Source organism: Panthera pardus, unplaced genomic scaffold (assembly GCF_024362965.1).
Source record: "Panthera pardus isolate Hobbes unplaced genomic scaffold, ASM2436296v1 HiC_scaffold_2, whole genome shotgun sequence".
In the NCBI taxonomy this organism is placed as follows: domain Eukaryota; kingdom Metazoa; phylum Chordata; class Mammalia; order Carnivora; family Felidae; genus Panthera; species Panthera pardus.
Window position 1 is genome coordinate 94,097,198 of NW_026526765.1, and position 21,760 is coordinate 94,118,957.

General features: G+C 43.4%; 1 protein-coding gene and 1 long non-coding RNA gene across 2 annotated transcripts in view; one reads left to right on the forward strand and one right to left on the reverse strand.

The window, feature by feature from the left end:
- LOC109274917 (uncharacterized) overlaps positions 1-6,549 on the forward strand; it is a 39,787-nt gene extending 33,238 nt beyond the window's left edge. The window contains exon 3 of the long non-coding RNA XR_002083909.2: positions 3,369-6,549. This is a non-coding gene — a long non-coding RNA (uncharacterized LOC109274917). The remainder of the gene's footprint in view (positions 1-3,368) is intronic.
- The window catches only part of CKMT2 (creatine kinase, mitochondrial 2), a 36,619-nt gene that overhangs the window by 8,012 nt on the left and 6,847 nt on the right, over positions 1-21,760 (reverse strand). Inside the window, exons 2-9 of the mRNA XM_019462870.2 lie at positions 11,172-11,343; positions 9,549-9,747; positions 8,098-8,193; positions 7,494-7,715; positions 5,300-5,385; positions 4,306-4,429; positions 3,483-3,617; positions 2,219-2,344 (exon numbers count right to left, since the gene is read on the reverse strand). Of these exons, the coding sequence (XP_019318415.2) occupies positions 2,219-2,344; positions 3,483-3,617; positions 4,306-4,429; positions 5,300-5,385; positions 7,494-7,715; positions 8,098-8,193; positions 9,549-9,747; positions 11,172-11,323 (1,140 nt within the window). The 5' untranslated portion in view covers positions 11,324-11,343. The remainder of the gene's footprint in view (positions 1-2,218; positions 2,345-3,482; positions 3,618-4,305; positions 4,430-5,299; positions 5,386-7,493; positions 7,716-8,097; positions 8,194-9,548; positions 9,748-11,171; positions 11,344-21,760) is intronic.

The window sequence follows — 21,760 nt, forward strand, 5'->3', positions numbered from 1 at the left end:
CAGCTCAGGTGATGATCTCACAGTTCATGGGTTCAAGCTGCTGTCAGGCTTTGCACTGACAGTGCAGGGCCTGCTTCAGACCCTGTCTGTCTGTCTGTCTCTCTCTCTCTCTCTCTCTCTCTCACCTCTCCCCCACTTGCGTTCTTTCTCTCTCAAAAATAATCATTAAAAAAAATAGAAACACCATATGATCCAGTAATTCCATTACTGGTATTTACCCAAACAAAAAACACTAATTTGAAAAATTATATCCACCCCTACATTTTTTGCAGGATTATTTACAATAGCCAAGATATGGAGGCAACCTAAGTGTCCATTGATAGATGAACAGAGAAAGATGTGATATATGTATATATACATACGCACATACATACAATAGAATATTACTCAGCCATAAAAAAGACTGAGATCTTGCCATCTGTGACAATATGGATGGACCTAGAGGGCATTATAAGTGAAAAAATCAGAGGAAGACAAATATATCATTTTACTTATATGTGTAATCTAAAATCACACACACACACACACACACACACCAGAAATAGGCCCATAAATACAGAGAACTAGTGGTTGCCAGAGGCAAAATGGGTGAAGGGAAGTGGGAGGTATAGGCTTCCAATTATAGAATGAGTAAGTGACAGGATGAAAGAGAATATAGTGTTATTATAATAGCACTTTATGCTGACAGATGATATCTACATTTGTGGTGAGGATAGCATAGCACAAGGAGTTGTCAAATAAGATGTACACCTGAAACTAATGCAACATTGTGTGTTAACTATACTTCAATAATAATAAAAAACCCAAAATGACCAGATTCCACAGTACTCAGGAAAAAAGTGAAGTTCAATGGATGCAGCAAAAGAAAAATGAGGTCCAGACTCATCTGGAGCAAGGTGATTTACCTGATACATTAAGGAGAATCACGGTTTTCCTAAATAACAGCTGTAAACTCATGAATAAATTTGTTCATATGAATAAAAGTATACAAAAAATAAATTTTACATAAAACCATCATTTAAAAAATGGAAGACAATACAGAATAATGTTCACAATGGTTTTCTTAGTGTTAAGTTAAATAAGTAGTGTTATTTTAAAATGTTTTTGGCATTTTTCTAGCTTTTATAATGGTCACCTATTAACTTATAGACTTAAAAAAAATGTTTCTAGGTGGTGACTGCCTTGCTTTCCAGTAATAAAAATCTAGTTAATATTAGAAGCAGATAGGCCTAGGCTCCAGATCTTCTTTATTCACTACACTATACATTACTCAGTAAATTTCAGAAGCTGTATTTATTTATAGCTCCTTCTTCCTCAAGTACTTTACCAGAGTGGGAGCACATAAGGTGATTTGTTTTGAGTGTTTCCTCCTTCCCTTTTCTCAGTTTTTTGGTAGGGATACCAATAGGCAATGAAATATTTGAAAGCTGGCAAGGAAGAAGAAAGAGCATCAATAATGCAAAGATTTAATAACCAGCCAATAAGTTATTAAGATTTGTATGTTATAAGAGGAAGAGACTTTTAAATTAATAATGGGCATAATACATTCAATAGGACTATATCCAGATAAATTGGTATGACTTACGGGGATCAGGATTTAGCTGCATGTTATCTAAGTGTGTTCTTTATGCTTCGTCTCCTGTATCACTCCCGGCCTACCTACAGTTTATGAATGCTGTTCATCCTATGTATACACAGAATCTTACTTTATGAGCACAATCTTGTATGTACCTAGTGTATACATTATTTGCCATCTTTAGCCCCCAAAAATAAAATTTTAGAAACTATCAAGGATATAAAAATGCAGCATGTGGCCTTCACCAAAGTAAGTTCAGAATCAAAAGAAAATTCCACTATTTTACCACCCTCAGAGAGTATACATGTTCCGTGATATGACAGTGATAAAATACCACCATCCTTTTGCATAACTGAGCTCCTAATGCTGAAAGATTGCTGGAATACCTCTCGGGTGAGGGACTGACAACAGTCCCACCGTGAACTCCTTTACTCGCCTATACATTCTCAGCTTATGCTGTGCTTACCTTTATGCAGTTACTTCCCATGTAGGAACGGTACTATGGAATGAAACACTAACAGGACTCAGGACAAGGCCCTTTAGTGAATAAGGCGAGGCTCTTTAGGCTACTTCTCTATTCCCTTTTTCTCTTGGGCTAATACTTTTAGCTTGTGTTTGGAAAGTGAGAGAGATGTTAGTTACCTCTGATCGACCAATTCGATCTATGTTGGAAATATCATAAACATCTGCCACTGCTGCCGTGTCCACACCACCTGTGCCACGTTTCTGGAGCCTTAGGTTTTCCAGGATCTTGGAAAAGCGTGGATCCTGGGACAGGGGACAATACTGAGTGTCATAAGAAGCACAACAAATTCACCAGCATTGGCACATTCATTTAGAAAAGATGTACTGTAAGAGACAGTAACAGTATTTATTAAGCTCATACTTACTATGTGCCAGGCCACTATGCTAAAACCTTTATACCATGAAGTAGGTATTGCTTTAATTCTCATTTCACAGATGAGGAAACCAAGGCTCAAAGGAATTAACTTAATCAAAGTCACGCAGAAGGTAGCAGAGCTGTTACTAACTTCTGTATCACTTCTGACATTTGGATGCCAGGTTTGGTGAGTTGATTATTCATCTGTATAATAGTTTTCACTGTATAATTAAAATCATGAAGTTAAATCACATCAAATAACTTTCTTAACACTGGAATAATTTTCATTCTGTTTTTGGTACGAAGCTCATTTTCTTAAATTGTTTTAAAGTATGTGTTTTGCTAGTAGTATTTGCCTACCAGAATCCTTTTTCTTACTAATACACACATGGAGCTGAGGAAATAACCACTAGCTAAGTTCTTACTAGCGGAATGAACACAAGTGATGTGCACACTTCTAGGCCTAGACTTTAAATCTTTACATGGACACACATCCTCTCTCCCCTTTGCACAAGCTGGAACATGAGCCTGACTGTGACCATGCAAAGGGGACACTAAGACAGTGGTCCTCAAGGTACTGTTCCCTGACCAGCAGCATAGCATCACCTGGAAACTTATTAAAAATGCAAATATTGCATGTGAGCCAAGCTATCTGTTTTTACAAGTCTCCAGCCTTGAGTCTGCAGGGTCAAGTGTGAAAACCCCTATACCAGGAGAGACAGAGATGGAAGGAACTCCAAGGGGCTGGGCAGAGCAGCCTGCCTGCCCATCCTGACTTGTAACATGAAGGAGAATTTAAACTCTGTGTTCTTGAAGCCACATCTCTTTCTTACAGCATTTAACCTTTGGTCCTAACTGATACAAGTGTCTTTAGAAGTAAACTTAACCTTTTGTTGTTATTTTCTATTGTAGGTGCAGAAAGTAACGGTTAAGGAATGATCAGTGACCATTTCTTCCTCCACAAAGAAGGCATGCCTGAGCTTATCCTGACGGAACACAACAGGGCTATTGGCTACATGACATTACCTTGCTGAGCTTGGGGATCCTAACATGGACACCAGCCCGTAATCCTGTGCCAAGGTTTGAAGGGCAGGTCAGGATGTAGCCTAGTCGCTCATTCCACATGAATTCCCAGCCTCGCTCTTGGATTAGGCGTTCTACCTACAACAATGAACAAATGGAACTCTTAAATATCCATCTACTCACTACATCCCAAACACCAGGAAGAGACTTGTGTACTGTATGTTTGCCATGAATGAAATTTACGTAAATTTGTATTACTTCCTTAATAGAAAATGATATTACTATTATTAAAATAGTATTAAAATATTAATAGTATTTAAATACTATTTAAAATATTAAAATATTAAAATGGTCCAATCGAATTAAATTAGATGACCATGTAAAGCATTGAATACAGTATCTAGCACAAACTAAATATTCAATAAATGTCAGTTGCTGTTACTATTTTTCATGTGAGAATAGGAGAATATAGGATTTCTCAGCAGGTAAGGTTGTGGTCAGTTTACTTATGAACATAGTTACATCCTATACTGTCTCTATGCTTAGAATAGACAAGAACACTGTTAAAGAAATTGGAAAATAATTAAGATCCACAGACTTTTCCCTAAAACATGCTGGACTGGGGAGGGAAGCATAGGAACTTACTAGTAACAAAAAAACAGTCACCTATTTTTTGAAGCACTAGCCGGTAATCCTACCCCCAAAGAGTGCCATAATTCCTAGAAAATATTAGCCCCATTTTGGAATTCATCATAGTGTCTTCTTTCAAGAATGAAAATGTGATTTTATTTTAATGAATATTCAGAAATCTCTGATAACATCTTACTTCTTTTAGTCCACGACAGAATCGTTCAAATACTCTTTTCATATTGCCTCCTTTTTCCATAGAGATTACCCTGGTATGGTCTTCCTCATTAATCCAGATGAGAAATGTCTTGTCATAATTATGCCTAATGAAGAGAGAAATATGGTGTTGCACATTAACTACATTTGTTTCAACACATGAAAATTCCCTTTACTTCTGTAGCTTGATTGCTTCATTTCACCTTCCTCATTTCCTAGAAGGCCCTAATTCTTCCACTGTGCCTGAACAAGTAGTACAAAATGATGTTACCTTGACATAATGAAGAATAAGACCAACTCTAACCCTTAAAGATATATTTTTGCCCAACAAGATTATAATGGATGACAATAATTCAAATATGAATAACGTTTGGTTTTGACACTAATTCTCCTAATAAGTTCAACCAAAATCTTGTGCTGCTTAATTTTTTTTTTTTTTATCTACAGCCCAAGATGTTTGGGGTATAGAAGATTTCACATATGTTTGCTGCATAGATTCTTACTGTCCCCACACACTGAGCAAGTGCTCATGAACACTTCGCTCCTTTGGGTAGTATCATAACAACCTACCAAAGTACAGGAATCAAAGTGGACTGAGGACTGTTGGCCAAGATAAAATACGTGTATACTCGATATCCATTCTTCCTTGTAGGGTTTTGCTTAAATCCTCAATATATTTCATTTTCTGCTCTTTTGTTTTAATGTCATGAAACAGATTCTCTGTGAGGTCAAATAATAGGAAGCTAATTTTTCTTAAAAATAGTCTTTTTCTCATGCATAATTCATATAAACCAGCATACATTCTTACACATGTTAGAAACATTACAATACTTTGGTATTATACAGAGACACAATTTCTAAAGACTCTCTTCATTTAGCTCAAGCCAGGCATGCTGTCAACTGCAGGTTAGGACAAGCAGGTGATCTGAAGGAAATCCTCTGCACACATTGCAAATGTGAAAATGCTATGTCCATACCAGATTCCCCTGGCATCTGGCCAGTCACGGGCCATCCCAGCACATGTTAATAAAGGGGATACTGGCTTATCAAATAGAAAGTGGTCCTGCAGGCCAAAAGGGACAAAGCAGAAAGGAGAAATTGATGAGATCAGACACAAGGACAAGTGCTACGCGGCCAAATTTCAACTTGGTTGAGGTCTGTCAGGCAGTGGTTCTCAGGCTTGGCTGTCCACTGGAATAATCTGGGTGCTTTGTAAAAAATACTAATACCCAGTTCCTGCCCTCCCCCAGAGACTGTCTTAATTGTTATGGGGTGCGGCCTGAACAGTGGGATTTTTAAAAGCTCGTCAGATGGTTCTAGTGTACAGCTAAGGCCGAAAACCATTAGCTTAGCCCAGACAGAAATACTTAATCACTATAGATTATGTTTACCCACCAGCACCAATGCTATGCCCTGACAGAGTAGGCCATGAGTGAGGGACACTATCTTGAAAAGTCTGTTACCCACAGCCACCATTCTCTCTATGTGTCTGGCATTCCTGGTTCTTTTATTGTCATTCCTTCTACTACAAAGTATTAGAGATGTAAAATAATTTGTAAATAAAAATAGGTATCATTGATTTAGTGGTCACTATGTGCAAGTCTGTGCTTGCATATTAATTAATATGCTTTTAATTTTCTTCAATCCTCACAACACTATGAGGCAAGTATAATCATTTTATGAGTGAGGAAAACTGATTCAGAGTAAAAAAACAACCTACCTACTATTAGGCAGCTAGGAAGTGACAGAGCCTAGATTCAAACTTGACCTGTAGGACTTCCAAGTTTGTGCCTTTAACAACAGTATACTACTCTTCATATCAAAATCAGTGTCAAGAGACTGGCATTTTTCTTAGTGTGTGTATACAGTAAGAACATGAATATTCAAATATGATTACATTGAAGTAAGAAATAAAGACAATATGGAGAGGGAAATCCCTTTATAATCTGTGAGTGAAAGGGGTAGGAGACATTAGAACAGGCTTGGTGACCTGATGCTGGAAACCTCAAGTGGCTACTTGAGGCAGAGTTGGGCTTGTCTTAACAGAGCAAGCAGAGGGTTGGCCTGATGGCTACAGAGACCAAGAGACTGTGGTCTGTAGAGACAAGCACGCTAGTTCATCTGGTTTGGCGGTGGGACTTATTTTGTGGCATTGCATGTCCTGAAATGGCAGATACTGGTTTCTGCTTTTCCTTAGAGTTTAATTAAAAGTTACTCTTGAAGGGCACCTGGATGGCTCGGTCTAGTTGAGTGTCTGACTCTTGATTTTGGCTCAGGTCATCATCTCATGATTCATGGGATTGAACCCTGCATCAGGCTCTGCACTGTCCGCTTGGGATTCTCTCTCTCTCCCTCTCTCTGCACCTCCCTGGCTCATGTTCCCCCCACCGCACTCACTCAGTAAATAGACTTTAAAAAAAGTTACTTTTGAAATTGCCATCCTTTTTCAGCTGTGCTAAAAAAAAATAAGGGAAAATAAGGACTTGGGTTTTGTCTTCCCCAGTGTTAGAGTGAAGCTTTAGAGGACTCATGGAGGCGGCAGGAATCTCAGATCTGGCTCCAATGGGAGTCAGGGCTAATTTCCTTTCCAGATTTTCTTACTTTCCAGGACTTTATTTGGGTGTGTCAATGGAGACCATCCTCCAGGTACACACAGGATTTCCACACTTAATTGTTCCTATTTATCAACAAGCAAGGCGATCCTCTATTAACCCCCACCCATGGCTCCCCAACCCACCATTCCTTATTGGAGTTTTCTCTGCAGATTGTAACCACAGACTACTTTTGTGGCTTTGTCTCCAGTTTATTTTTTATTTTTTTTAATGTCTGTTTATTTTTGGGGGAGAGAGACAAAGCGGGTACAGGGGAGGGGCAGAGAGAGAGGGAGACATAGAACCTGAAGCAGCCTCCAGGCTCTGAGCTGTCAGCACAAAGCCCAGCTCAAGGCTTGAGCCCATGAACCATGAGATCATGACCTGAGCAGAAGTCAGATGCTCGACCCACTGAGCCACCCAGGGGCCCCTTGATCTCCAGTTTTAAGGCCTTCTCTTCCTTCCTTATACTAAACAAGATGAAGTCCCAGCTGGCTTCCTGTGAGGCCTCACTGTACCAACTAGAGCTCAGGGTGCATCCCCACCCCAGGCAGGGCCAGGTGGTTCAAGGGCCACTCACGTCTATGAGCCGTTGCTGGTCCTGCTCCGTCATCTCAGACAGCTTGTAGTAGCGGCCTGCCAGGTCCCCTTTGAGGCCCTCCAGGGCTGTGATGGCCACATTCTCTACCTCCCTCCGCTCAGCCCGGGTGCAGGCAGGTGGCAGACTCAGCCCGCGGATGCTGCGGCCTGTACGCACCCGAGATGACAACACGTAGCGCTCATCAAACTGCCCCTGTGTGATCTGCCAAGCAGAGCGCAGGGTTACCACAGCCAGCTGCGGACTACCGTCCTGCCACAACCACTGTGGGTTCCAACCCTCTGACCTTCAGGGTCCCCTACAGGGGGCCCTCAGGCACGGTGCAGGACATGCTGAGCACATTTTGGAATTATGGGAGCGGAGCCTTATACACAAGGGGCAGAGCTACTTTATGCAATGCCATCTGGAATCCTTTACCGCACTAGCTTTGGGATTTAAAACAAAACAAAACAAAACAAAACAAAAAAACCCTTTAGGAAAGGCTTACAATTCTCAGTGATCAACACCACCCTCCTGTCAGGTGCTCCTCACTTCAGGCTCTGGCAGGCCAGCTTCCCGGCAAAGTACACAGAGGGCTGCAACCTACCTTGGATGCATCCAGATCTGTGGGGTGCTTCATCACCCTGGGGTCATAGCCATTGTGCCTTAGTTTGATGACAGGATCAAAAAGGTCAGCAAACACCTGCAGGAGGGAAGATGCACCTGTTTCCTCTTTAATTTGTTCATCTATTGCAAGGTCATTCCTTTCATTTACCCCTTTCTACCTTCAGGGCCAAAGTTGATGCCCTCCTTTGTAATTCTCAGGGCTACCATGCAGGAAATGGGTGTGAGTGGATTGATGGTTATCAATAATAATAATAGGCTTATACCACCTCCCAGTGATTCTGCCAAACTCACTGCCATGAGACTAAGCAAGAAAATCTTGTGTTTAAAATTTGAGGGTTTTCCTCAAGTTCTTGCCTCTGTGAGATCAAAGAAGCTGACACAAGCAGTTTTGTTGTCCAAAGGGATGATCAGTTTCTAGAGTGTAAGCAACGTAATAAATTCATGGAAAGCTAGCTGCACTACAAGCAAAAGTCAGGGAAAATCTGGGAGCGCTCACCCTATGAAGTCCATCCCCAGCCCAAACTATCTGGTGCCAAATCTTTTTTTCTTTCTTTCTTTTTTTTTTTTTTTTTTAATAAAAACTTCAGATATATCCTTTAAGAAAATAACATTAAGAGAAGTCCTAATAGGGTTCCTGCCACATTTGGGAACTATGGGAAGTGGGCAGGCCAGGGGTGGGGAAGCATGCTAGGTCCAGGGAGCCGGCTCCAGTCTGAAACTCTGGGAGCCCAGAGTAGTGCGGTGCTGTATGTGAGTGAGCTACCTGTCTGGTTTATTTAGGAAGATGCCCTCCCTCCTCTTGATAGCTGTTTTCCCAGGGGACTGCCTTCAGCTCCCTGCAACAGAAGGACACAAAGAAGTCTCCCTGCAATTTGCTGCGACAGAGAGGCTGCTCTGTGAAGAGGGCTGCGTGGTGGCTGAGCTGCACTAGCAGCAGGCCGTTCTACGCTTCTGCCTCAGGGATGAGGACACTGGGATGGTGGGATTTCTCAGAGAGACTTGGTGAACTCGATAGCCGAGACTCCAGTGGCTGTGGAATCAGTAACTCCAAAACTAAAGACAGAGACCATCCTCCTTCCTCAATAAAGTCTAGCCACAAACACACGATTCCCCAATGTTATACTGGTAAATGTACATCACCAATTACAAGATTTTTTTTTCTGTACCAGTTCATCCCCTTGACAGTCTCTGAGCACGCTGTCATGCAACTCATTCCTCCAAGGGGTGGGATACTAGAGTGGCAGCAAAAGAAGCCTTGTCCCTGGGAAGCTACAGACTTCCTGGTCCAGAACATTCCAGCTGTTATGCTGATGCTGGCTGCCCTTTATGGGACCTTTCCTGGGCAGGCAGAACAGGAACCCACAGAGAAGAGGAGAACTCTGGGACCCAGAGCGTCTCCCCCACTTTCGAATCAGCAGCGAATAGTTTTACCTCATAGGATTCCTCGTCACCAGCCACCATGCCCACAGTCTTTATGAAGGGATGGCCTGGGTTGTCCACTCCAGTCTGGATACACTGGTCCAGGGTGTAGCCATTGGGGGTCACCTTGTTGCGGAGCTTGGCGTAGATGGCTGGGGTGAGGCACTCGGCCATACAGTTGTTGTGCTTGCGCAGATCAGGGTAGTCCGCACTGCACGCAGACGAGAGAGGCTTTCAGTGAGCAGCGCCTAAGGGAAGCGGCCTAGGAAAGTGCTTTGTTTCTGGCCATCATTCCCCCAGGCTCTCTTTAACCAGGAGTCAAGACTGAAGTAAGACAGATAAAAAATGGAAAACACAGTCCCCTGAACAGCCAGACAAAGGGACCTGGCCCCGCTTAAGGATTCCAAGATGCCGGCTGCAGGAGCCCACAGAACTCTGCCTTAGGTTCGTGTAAAGAGCAGAGTGAAGTGCTCGCTTCGGCAGCACATATACTAAAAAAAAAAAAAAAAAAAAAAGAGCAGAGTGAAAATGACAAAATAAGTGGAAATCCTATGTGAACTTTTTTTTTTTTTTTTTTTTTTTTTAACTCAAAAGTTTTGTTAAAACACAACAGCCACATTTTGGTCCCTTCGGTCTGTGGTAGAGAGGTTAGAAACATGCAAATGGAGCTACATAAACATTCAGTAATTTGTCCTCTACCTACGACGCAAGCTCCGGGACAGCAGACACTCCTGCGTTGCTGAGAACAGTGCCTGGCTACTGAAATAGGCATTCAGTACATATCTGTTGGAACAGTACACAGAAAGAAATGATGTGAAATAAAATCTCTTGCTAGGATGTGTACTGGTTGAAGATAGGGGATTCCGGACTATCACAGGCTCAAACACAAGGAATCGCCTTCAGGAATTACTGAAGTACATGGTGGGTGATGATGACTCCCTCAGAGATTCTGATTCCCACAAGAGCCAGTGAATGTCTCTGAGCGAAACATCGGGTCTTCCTTGTCTCTCCTCCATACCTGCCCACGCGGAGCCTCTTCAAGTCACCACTGCACGCCAGCTCTATGCCATGTGTGCATAGTCTCATTCATGGCAAGGTTCCAAGGGCCAAGAAAACATGTCCGTCTTCATGCCACTCCCCCACTTTCCCTGTGCGGTGTCCTTTAAAGCTGATGCTTCATATAAGTACTAGAGCCTCATTTTCCAGAAGGTGGGACAGCAGTGGATGATGGATAGATCTAGAATCGGGGTCATAGGATTTGCACTCGGCCACACTAGCTGTGTGAATGAACTTGGGCACTGTTTAATTTTTCTAAGCCTCCACTTTATTACAAAGGGATGCAAAGATGAATAAAGTAGATACTCCATATGTAGCGTTTAACACACAAAGATGCTCAGTAAAGGTTAATTATTACTATTATTGCTGTTGAACTAGACCACAAGTTGTGGGCAGGAATGAAGACACTGTACTTCCTTGAGTTCACCACAGGTCACTGTGCTTAGTGAGTCTTAAAACTGTTAGTCTGATTTAATCATTCTCAAAAGCAAAAAGAGGGACCCTTGCTGACAGTTTCCAGCAGGGGAAAGCATATTTCTGGCTGACACTTGGAGTTTTTTTTAAATCCAAAGGACTTACCTTGGTGGGAACAGCCTGTGCTGCCCCCGGGCCTCAGCACACAGGTTCTGCTGGTTCACCAGGTAGCCGGTGGTCAGGGCACCGGTGCCCAAGGTAGCAAGTAACAGAGAAGCATTGCGGCCAGTTAGCAGCTTAGAGAAGACACTGGCCATCCTTCCTCTTGGATGAGTGTCTGGAAGCAGAGACATGGGGTCAGACAGCCTCACGGGATAGACACTTACCATAGCACAGAGACCACCAGGCAAGAGAAAGAACTTCAGGAGCCATCACCTCTCTTTTGGTTTGCTTTGTGTTTCTCTTTCTTCCTTCCTTGCCCACACCCCTTCACACTGGTTGGGGAAATCTGGGTAGTTCTAGACACTGTGAATGTCAAACTGCCTCAAGTCCATGCCATTTTCTCCGGTAATAATACAGAAAAAAAGAAAGAACAGAGTTTCTGTTTCTGGCTATTTGACACACCAGGTGCTCCGTCAGACCCTGCCATTGCACACTGAGGACAGCCTGCGTAAGACAGGTTCCTGGGCTTGGAAGAATACATCTCTGAGGACTACCCTCCTACTCCAGTCACCCCAAATGAGATGGTGTCACAGCTCCAAATAACAAGCCAGGAGGTTTGGGTTATCTTGAGGACGGTTGTCCATCCCAACTAAGGTTGGGATACCAGCAGTGAGTTGGAGAGCTTCATCTGTGACTCCCCTAGTGAATTAGGACCCTTGAGAGGAGCTAAAGTGGTCCAAGGTCAGCAACCCCCCTCCTCCCCCCTCCCCCCGCATCCCTGGCTTCCAGCAGAGCATAATCAGGAAAGTATACTCAGTGTAGGCTCTGGGTTCCTACAGATAGATGAAGATCAACCAACAAGCCCTCAAAGATCAAGCACACAAAGAGGAATTAGGAGCCAACAGAATCAAACTATCTTTCAAAAATGAGAATGAAAAGAAAGCGTAGATCAATAACAAAAGAGCCACTAAAATACATACTTTAGGAAATAGAAAAGCAGATAATAGAAGGACAGACTGAGATACAGACAAAATGGAGAAAACATATATACATCTAAACAATTACATGATATCAACAAAAAGAATAAAAATCAGGATAAGCACATGCCCAAACAGATACCCTGCTGTGTGTGCTATTGCCCAGAGATCAGAATGACCAATTAATCCATCATCACCCAGCTGGGAGCTTTTTAATATGGGTTGTTGAGTAGAGAGCAATAGAGCAGGTCACTCTAAGTACTCTTGCATTATACTGATCTCTAGGATGTCCACATACATGGAATGCGAAATTTTTTCCCTAAAATTGAGAAGGTTCCAGAGACCCTGTTTCAAGATCCTCCAAGCTTAGCTGGGTTGGATGGTGCAGAGAGCCCACTGTACGGCTGTGGCTGAAACCCTGGGCCACCCAATGGAAGACAGACTTTTAATAAGGTCAGGGTGACATGGCTTACACACAATTCACTTTGGAGATCCACTCTCTTCCACGATTGCATTTTGGGAACTGGGATCAGTCTGAACTTTTAATGCTTCCAGGGTCTCCACCTGGAAGTCTCTATTTAACATCATTTTAAGCAATACTATAGGGAAACTTGAACGTCTCAACAAAAGGCACCAAAGTCCTTGAAAAAAGTGAGGACTTCTTTTTTTTTTTTTAGCCCAGGAAATCAGAGAGCCTTTCCTCTATGCTAATGCCTCAAAACAATTCCCTAAGTCTTAAAGACAACAGCAATTACTTTATTAATCAATAGGCAAGAGAAATGGGCCATTCTTCAAGATGTCCTAGGGATTTGTAATGGCCCAACATTAATCCCATCACACAACCTGGGCTATTATTATTGGTCTCTATCCAAGAGTAAGTGAGGGCTTCTCCAAGAACTGCACTGATACTTCCCGACCCTCAGGTGTGGCAGGCAACACTAACCTCCATCTTTAGGGTTTCTTTCACCTTTGTCCACACCCTCCAGTCTACTCCCTGAGCAGAAAGGCAATGCTGTCATCTCTGAGATTTATCAGAGAACTCGTCAAAGTAAAAGAAGCTTTGTCCAAATGCTTTTCAAGCAATATATGGGCCAAAAAATAAGCTAGGACAGTTCAGACAAAGAAATGCATCTGTTTCTGAGGTTGACTCAAATGCCATCTTTATTTTTCTTTCCTTAATTTGCTTTTACACAAATATGCATTCACATCAGAGTCTGTTTGAGAAGGTCAGTTTTTTTTTAATGTGTATTTATTTTTGAGAGAGAGAAAGAGCACAAGTAGGGGAGGGGCGGAGAGAGAGGGGACAAGCAGGCTCTGTGCAGGCAGCAGAGAGCCTGACGCGGGGCTGGAACTCATGAACCATGAGACGATGACCTGAGCTGAAGTCAGACACTCAACCGACTGAGCCACCCAGGCGCCCTGAGAAGATAAATCTTGAGCAGAGTCAGGAGGAAGGGGAGGGAATGGTGTCTGTGTGTAGCCAACTGACAACCAGTGGTCTTCAAAGGCCTGACTGTGAGGATGAGGTGTAGGAGGGTGTCTGACTCAGAATATTAATGTTTGAAGTGTCATTTTATCTAGATTCTGGTTTTGGAAATAACGTTAATTTACATCCAAGAGTTCCAACATCGTACTCCTGTCCGAGCAATGGCGTAGGATCCCTGCCAGTAATCCTGCGGAAGCTTTGGGTGCAGCAAGCAAAGCAATCCTGGAGCTCAAAGTCCTCAGTGCTCTTTCTGTGATTCTGACACAAAGTTTTAGTGAAGATTCGAACTTCATTGACTCTATGTCGTTCACTTTTCAAGACACGCAGGAACAATGAATTTCACGGTTGAGGTCCCAATTGATACACTTGGGAGTGAGATTGAGCCAAGGGTCTCATTGAATAGCCTGGGGACCCTGGGTACAGCTGCTCCCCAAAGAGCCAGAGCCAGGCTTTCATTAAAACCATTTTTTCCTCAGGATGCCTGGGTGGCTCAGTCGGTTAAGCATCCGACTCATGATTTCAGCTCAAGTCCGATTCTGGCAGTTTGTGAGGTCGGGCCCTGCGTCAGGTTCTGTGCTAACAGGGCAGAGCCTGCTTGGGATTCATTCTCTCTCTCTCTCTCTCTCTCTCTCTCTCTCTCTCTCTCTGCCCCTCCCCAGCTCATGCTCTGTCTCTGTCTCTCAAAAATAAATAAACATTGAAAAAAAATTTTTTTAAAGCTACACAGGAAGAACATTGCTTTACTTTACCCAGAAGGCCCCAAATATTGCATAAGCACTATCTACAGCTGAAGCCTCTACTTAGAAGAGGCTGGATTTGTTACCTACACAGATGATAAAATGGTAGGTAAGATGTGGCATAAATAAGCTGGAAAAAGGTATATAAGAGATAATCCATGTCCACCAAAGTGGTCGCTATTTGGCTTTGCCTAGTTTCTGAACATGGTCATTTTATAAGTCAGTATATCTTGTGACACCATCAGGACAAAAGTTTGACATGTAAAAAAATCTGAGGCTTCCTTGCAAAGCTTTTTAATTTTTTTGGTTCTCTCCATGCCCCAAGCATTAGTGTAACATACTGAACTGCTCTGTGAAGAGATGGCTGGAGACAGGAGATGAGGGGCCAGAGCAGCTGTGGTGCTTCTCCAGGGACAAAGGCCTCCGCATCCAGACACCCTCACCACAGGGAGAGAGGGATCCACTTTAAGGTTTTGGTTTTTGCTCTTCTTTTTGCCTGACAGCTTGCTTGAAATTCGGCATCATTCCCAGTTTCTCTGAATAATACCCTGTCTGTTTCCATCTTGGCACTCATCCCCACCTATAATTATTTTATCTGTTTTCTTTTTTATTGACCATCTCCCCCAAATAAATTATAAACCCCCAAAGGAAGGAACTTGGTTCCTTTGCTCACGGTTGCATCACCTTGCTTAGCACAGCACCTGGCACTTGGTAGGCTCCCAGTAGCATTATTTCACAAATGAATTGTAAGCTTCTTGCTGGGGTAGGAAGCCACTCTGAGGCTGCCGGGATCCACATGAGAACGCGGGCGTCAACTAAGTGGATAGAGTGGGGGATGCGAGGCCAGAAAGCTGAGCAGATGGGCACAGGAACACAGGCAACAGAAGTTTAGAAGCCACCTTCCCTCAGCGTTATGATACTCAGTGGCCAGTGTTCCCTGGGAGAGGAATCCTGACTTATTTGGGGGGAGAGGCACAAATGTCAACTAAATAAACTCATTAGGAATTTTGGGACAGCTCACGTGGCACACATACACACACAGTCAGGGACTGTCATGGGTGCCCCAAGCACCACACACAGTGCCCCAGCCTGACTTTCAGGTTGAGAGCTGTAGATCTCAGTACCAATCTCTGTAATATAGATATAATATTATACCATATATCTAATATTCTAGTGTCTATATATATATATATATATATATATATATAATAAGATATATTTTAAAATATCAGTTTACTTATATGTGGTTTTGTGATAATGCAATAAACTACACAAATTTGTTTTTGTAAAATCATTACCGTTTGGTTAAAGTATTGTTTCTTACCGCCCCTCTAATTTGGACTTTACTGTCCATCTTTCTCCTGACTGAACCATAGCCTGGTGCCTCAGTCTGCACAAAACTTCTCTGTGCCCCTCTAGCCCAAGGTGACTGCTTTCTCTCTGAATTTCCAAAGCCCTCGTGGGCTGCTCATTCATCTGCACGTATGCTACATAGTTTTTTGACACGTGTTAGTGAACTCAACTGTCATAAATCTCCTGGCATGTTAAGGAACTGCTTACTATGTTAGCATTGCCTTCCCAGCTGATGGCCAAAATCCTTAATGATGGGATCCTTAAACATAATAGCTGCTCAATAAACATTTCTTCTTTGACTTAATTATTTGTGAGCAGTGCTTTGCCTGATTTCCAGGAGGAGGAAATCTTACCAGCCTCCTGCTTATGTCCTTTCAGACAATGCATGTAGTTCTAAGGGAATGGACCCTTTACCTTGGGCTATTCCCAAAGGCACTTTACCCCTCTTGCCTGGCTCCTTTGCTCCCAAGTAATTTGCACTTTTAATTTGCTATGAAGCCCCAGGCCTGGTATCCAAGCCAACTTAGAATCAATTTTGTAAGCTAGCTTCCTGGGTCAAAACTTAAGGAAAAAAAAAAAGTCTACTTATATGAAACACATCCATTTCAGCCATTGCTTTTGAAATCCTATCATAAAAGCAACCAAGCGAGACGAGTAGGCTGGATTTCAGCATTTCCTTGCTCAAGTTCCTGGTCTCTACAAGCTGCCCATGAGGAGAGGAGCCCAGTGCAGGCCTCTGATCTCTCTGCCATAACCGACTGAGCTCTCAGAGCCAATTGAGCCTGACTTCAGCTGTTTCCAAGGGAGATCCAGTAGAGGCTGTCCCATAGACAACAGGCAAAGCCTCCCAGCAGAGCAAGAAGCTTAACATACATTCTCTTCCTTCCAGCAGGAATTCTCTGACTGAGCCGGCAGGCGGGGAAGGAGATGGCAGACGAGGAGCCAGTGCTGGGTGTTAGGGAAATTTAACTAAAATCTGTCATCCAGAAATGCCTCTCCACAAATTATATGAAAGAAAGAGAAGAAATTTATTGCTGACTATGCACTAAGCCAGACTGTGATACATATCACAAGCAGTCTCCTAAAAGACGTTGCAAAAACAGAACCAAATCTCACCCTTTTATTGAGCCATGCAGATATGGCCGTTACATACATGCTCTCGAGGTAACTCAAGAGGACATAACAGCATTATTTGTCACACAGAGCTTATTCTAAATTCATCTCAAACTGGGGTGGCCATTTGTGTTAGCTAATTGCCTCTATCCAAAAGAAAAATAAGCTTCTCTTGTTGCTATGACAGCAGGTAGTTTTACAACTTGAAGCCTGGCATCTTGAGACTGGGAGGTAGGGGCCTATCCTTCTTGATGTATACATTTCAAAGAAATGCTCCCAGGCCCTCAAGAAAAACATTTCTAGGTTGTAAAACTGGATGGATCCTTGCTTACTCTTAATAAGATTTATATATATCTCAAAGGGACAGAGAAAGAACTTACAAGTTTTCTAAAGAAAATGCTCTAAGAAAAGGGGAGGGGCTCTTTCCCTTTTTTTCACTAGGAAGCAATAATTTTGTTTTCTCCCCTTCCTATGGGTGGGGGAGTACTGCGTCAGCAGCTCAGCAGGGCTCCAGCCAAGGGTGGACATCCCTCAGAACTGATCCCACACTTCATAGAGACAAGACCCAATGACCATAGGACGAGGTCACAATTCTTCTTGCTTCTCAAGCCCACTGTCCTGTGCATGAAGGTTTGCCATAAATGCTAAGTGAGAGAATGAACATGGAGACTCAGAGTCAAAGGGACTTCAGTAGTTGGCCGGAGTGCAGGCACCCCCTTCCCCTCAGCCTTCCTTCAACACCAGCAGAGCAGGGCATCTCACCACTTCCCAGAGCAACCCATGTCACTGTTACATAATTACTGAAAATTTTCCCATGTCTTAATAAGGGGGGCAAATCAAAATTAGGGAGTATGTCTAAGGGCCAGGTACTTTCTCCACAACAGCCTTGAGGACCAAATATCTTGCCCCATGTCACAGATGAGGGAACTCAAAGACAGAGGTTAACAAACAGCTCAAGGTCACACAGATGAAGGTAAAGTACATATAGAGTTTTAGTAGGCACTCATTTAAATGAAGATCGTGTTTTTACTTATAAGATTTAATAATCAAAACTACAGTACGTTTGGATGGAGCCAACCTCTGGTCTCCCAAGGAATGTAGCTGCTAGTCAGTTCCAGCTGCGTTGGTCCTTCACGGTTTCTTAGGGACACTGAATGGTTTCTCTCAGTCAGGGTTTCCACAGGGAGCTCACGGCCAAATTGCCAACCAACACACAGGCATCATTCTGGGCACCCCTGAGGGAAAGCAGAACCAAAGGGTGTACGCTCAATGCTTCTTCCACCCTCCAGGAACATCTTGAAGCGAACTCCCAGAAGTAGTCCGGTGGTGTGGGTCAGAGTCACTGTGAATGACACTGACGTGCTTCAGGTGGAGAGAAGTCACAGTGAGCAGCGATGAAGGGAGAGGGAAGACAGGATGATGAGGTGGTAATGATAGGTATCTTTTTATTTATTTTGTTTGATAAATATTTAAGTGTTTCTTATGGGACAGGTTTTACAGAGCTCAGAGTCTGAGGAGAAAACTCCTATGTAGCACTCATGTACTGGGCTTTATGGCTCTTAGCCCATTCAATCCTCACAACAGACTCATGAGGTTGATGCTCTTTTTTTTTTTTTTTTTTTTTAAGTTTGTTTGTTTAGAGGGAGGGGCAGAGAGAAAGAAATAGAGAGAGAGAGAGAGAGAGAGAGAATCTTTGCTTGGGGGATAATAATCTGTACTTGGGGCTCCATGTTGATGGTATGGGCTCAAACTCATGAACCTCCAGATCATGACCTAACCTGAAGTCAGAAGCTCAAACAACTGAGCCACCCAGGTGGTCCGGTTGATGTTCTTATTATCCCCACTTTACAGATGGGCAAATGGAGGTAAAGAAAGGTAACATAACTTGCTCCTGGAATTCAAGGCCAGCAGTTTGTTCTCACAGGCTATGCTCTTAAGCAGCACCATTCCTGGGCCACTATAAGTCATGGGAGAGGTGTTCTACCAGGGAAGCCAGAGCCCCTTGGGAGCTCCTGGGAGACCACAGTCTGATTTGGGACCACACCATTCAGCTACAATGTACTTGTCTTGTGTTTTTCAGACCAAGGTATTTCTTGCCCTTGCCTGCCCTGTGACTGGTACCAGGTCACAAACCACAAAGGATCAGAGCAAAAACAATGACCAACACTGCACACCCACGTGCATAAACACGGCTGTGGATGCCTGCATGCATTGCCTCTTTCTGGCCAGCTCCTTTCCAGGCATCTTCCAAGTGGGAGAATGGCCATTGCCCTTAGTACACATGAGACTTAATCTACCTTTGAATGTTGAAGAAAGGGAGACAGGAATCAAGGCTAACTATACCCCTGTTCTCTGCCTGGGTCCAGAATCATCAGGATGAAGACCCAGCATCCTGGGCCAATATCACTAACCTAAACTGGGCTTTGGAGGGACTCTATGGAAAATAATTGCCCTAAAATTTCTAGAGTTGAATTAAACTGGGACTCAGTCTGCCTAGGATTTGTGGTGGCTGCCTATCCCCAAAGGTCCAAGGAAAACCCCATGATTTAGGGACAACCTTGACTGATTCTACATTCTAGAACACCTGTAGCTTTGAGGGACACATCCAAATGAGGTCAAGACCAACCCCTCAGTGAGTGACCAATGCAAAGTGTGAATGCAGTGGAGAGGGTCACAATGCAGCCTGAGAGCTAGCCTTGAATCTCATTTATTCATCCACCCGTTTGTCCACCTGTCTGACTATCCATCCATTGAACAACATTAGAGAATCAATTCCTGTGTCAGATACTGGGGCTGCCCTCCCAAAGCTCATGGTCTGGTAAGAGAGACAGAGTGAGAGATCATTGTAAAAACAGATTATAATCACAAGTGACATGAGCAAAGAGAATTAACAGGGGAGAAGACCCAAGTCTGCTGGAGGATCAGGATGATTTTTCTGGAGAAGGTGAAAAACCTCTGGGGATGTAACTTTGCCAGGAGGACACTGCAGACAGAGGAGAACATGCAGAGGCAGGGAGTCATGAGGGCAGTGGGCAGCCAGGGAGGTCAAAGGCAGGGGTAGAGACTGCAGAGAGAGCTGTAGAAGCCAGAACAAGAAGAACGTCACTGTGAAACCTGGAACTTGATTCTGAGATGGTCAAAGGACAGGGTTTTTCGCAGAGGAATAATTTTATTAGATTTATGGAAGGTTGGCTCCAGACTAACGCTGCCAAGGTGTGGTCTGTGGACTGTTAAGCCATTTCATGATGAGAGAAGTATAGAAACTGAGAGTAAGCATTTAGAACACTTATGACACATTGATAGAGAAATTTTAATGAAGAAAATTCAAGCTGGTATTTTGTGGGTCTTTTATTTTTCTAGTAATTGTGCCTTATTGTGTTTTACAAATGTATTGGTGTACTATGGATTAGATATTAATAACAGCTTTTGCCACAAATTGTTTGAGAAGTGTTGCTCAGTTTCCTCACCTGTACAATAAGGCTAATCATAGGCCCTACTCATAGAGGTTTTGTGAGGATTAAATGAGCCCTTAGCACAAATACTGACATAAAGGCATTAGTCGTTCTTCTGGCTCAGGGTGCCTGGGTGGCTCAGTTGGTTGAGCATCTGACTCTTGATTTCAGTTCACATCATGATTTCGCGGTTCGTGGGTTCAAGCTCTGCGTCAGGCCCTGTGCTGACAGTGCAGAGCCTGCTTTGGACTCTCCCTCTCCCTCTGACCCTCTCCTGCTCATCTCTTTCTCAAAATAAATAAATAAACTTAAAAAAAAAGTTCTTGTGGCTGATGTTACTAAATTGGTGAGGAAGGGAAAGGGGTCTAGAGGCAGGGAAATGATGTCCTAGTGTCCTGGAATAAACTAAGCAGGAGATTCTCCAGGCTTCTCCCCATGGTGGTGGGGAAGGTTTCATGGAGATACATGGCAGAATTTCCAAGATACTTAGTGCGTGGGACCACAGGGCTTTTTTGACCAATCAGGTGTGGACTGAGAATTTCTTCTGACTTGAGAATTTCACTTGACTGGGAATCTTGGCTGGGGAGCAGCCTTGGGGTCAGGCAAAGACAGGACGATCAGGTTGAAGAGAAGGGGTCTGTGATGTATTCTTGAAGGAATGTCTTTCTTTTCTTTCTTTCCTTTCTTTAAAGTAAGCTCTACCCCCAACATGGGGCTTGAACACACAACCTCAAGATCAAGAGTTGCATGCTCTACCAACTGAGCCAGCCAGGCACCCCTAGAGGGAATGTCCTTCAATGTGATTGAGGGCTTATAAGAGAGGTCTAGTCTGGAAAGGATGGCAATTGTCCAGCTATCCACCCTGTTTCTAAATCCTCTCATTCAGCCTTCCTGGGTGCTCACCCAGGCCCTGTTTGGACACCAGAGAGTGACAAGGAACTAGTGACAACAGACACAGGTGTAGTATCGTGATTGGAGGCTCTGAAGCCAGAATCCTGGATTTATATCCAGCTCTGCCACTTACAATTCTCTACTGTCTTGAGAAAGGTTTACTTTGCTTTCCAAGTCTTACTTTTCTCAAATACAAAATGAAAATAATAATAAAAATGAGAAAGGATTCAAAAGGAAGTCCATGTGCAACCTGGACAACAGTATCTGGCACTTATTAAGGGCTGAACATGTATCCACTTTTGTTAATATTACTTTGTGCTACTTTTGAGAGGTTACCCCTACCTGCTGCCACTGTGTTTGAGAACATTGTCCCTTCACCTCAGCAAACAGCCCAGCTTTGTCCCAGGGAAGTGGTCTGAGGGCTTCTTCACTCCTTACGACTGACAGGGTTACCAACTGAACACATAGAAAGCACCCACCAGTGACCTGGGAAGGCCAAGGGGATGATTGTGGAGCCTGCCTGGAGCCACATAAGGTTCTTCCCAGGGTGCTTTCTCAGGCCACTTTCTGGGTCAGGCTGTCT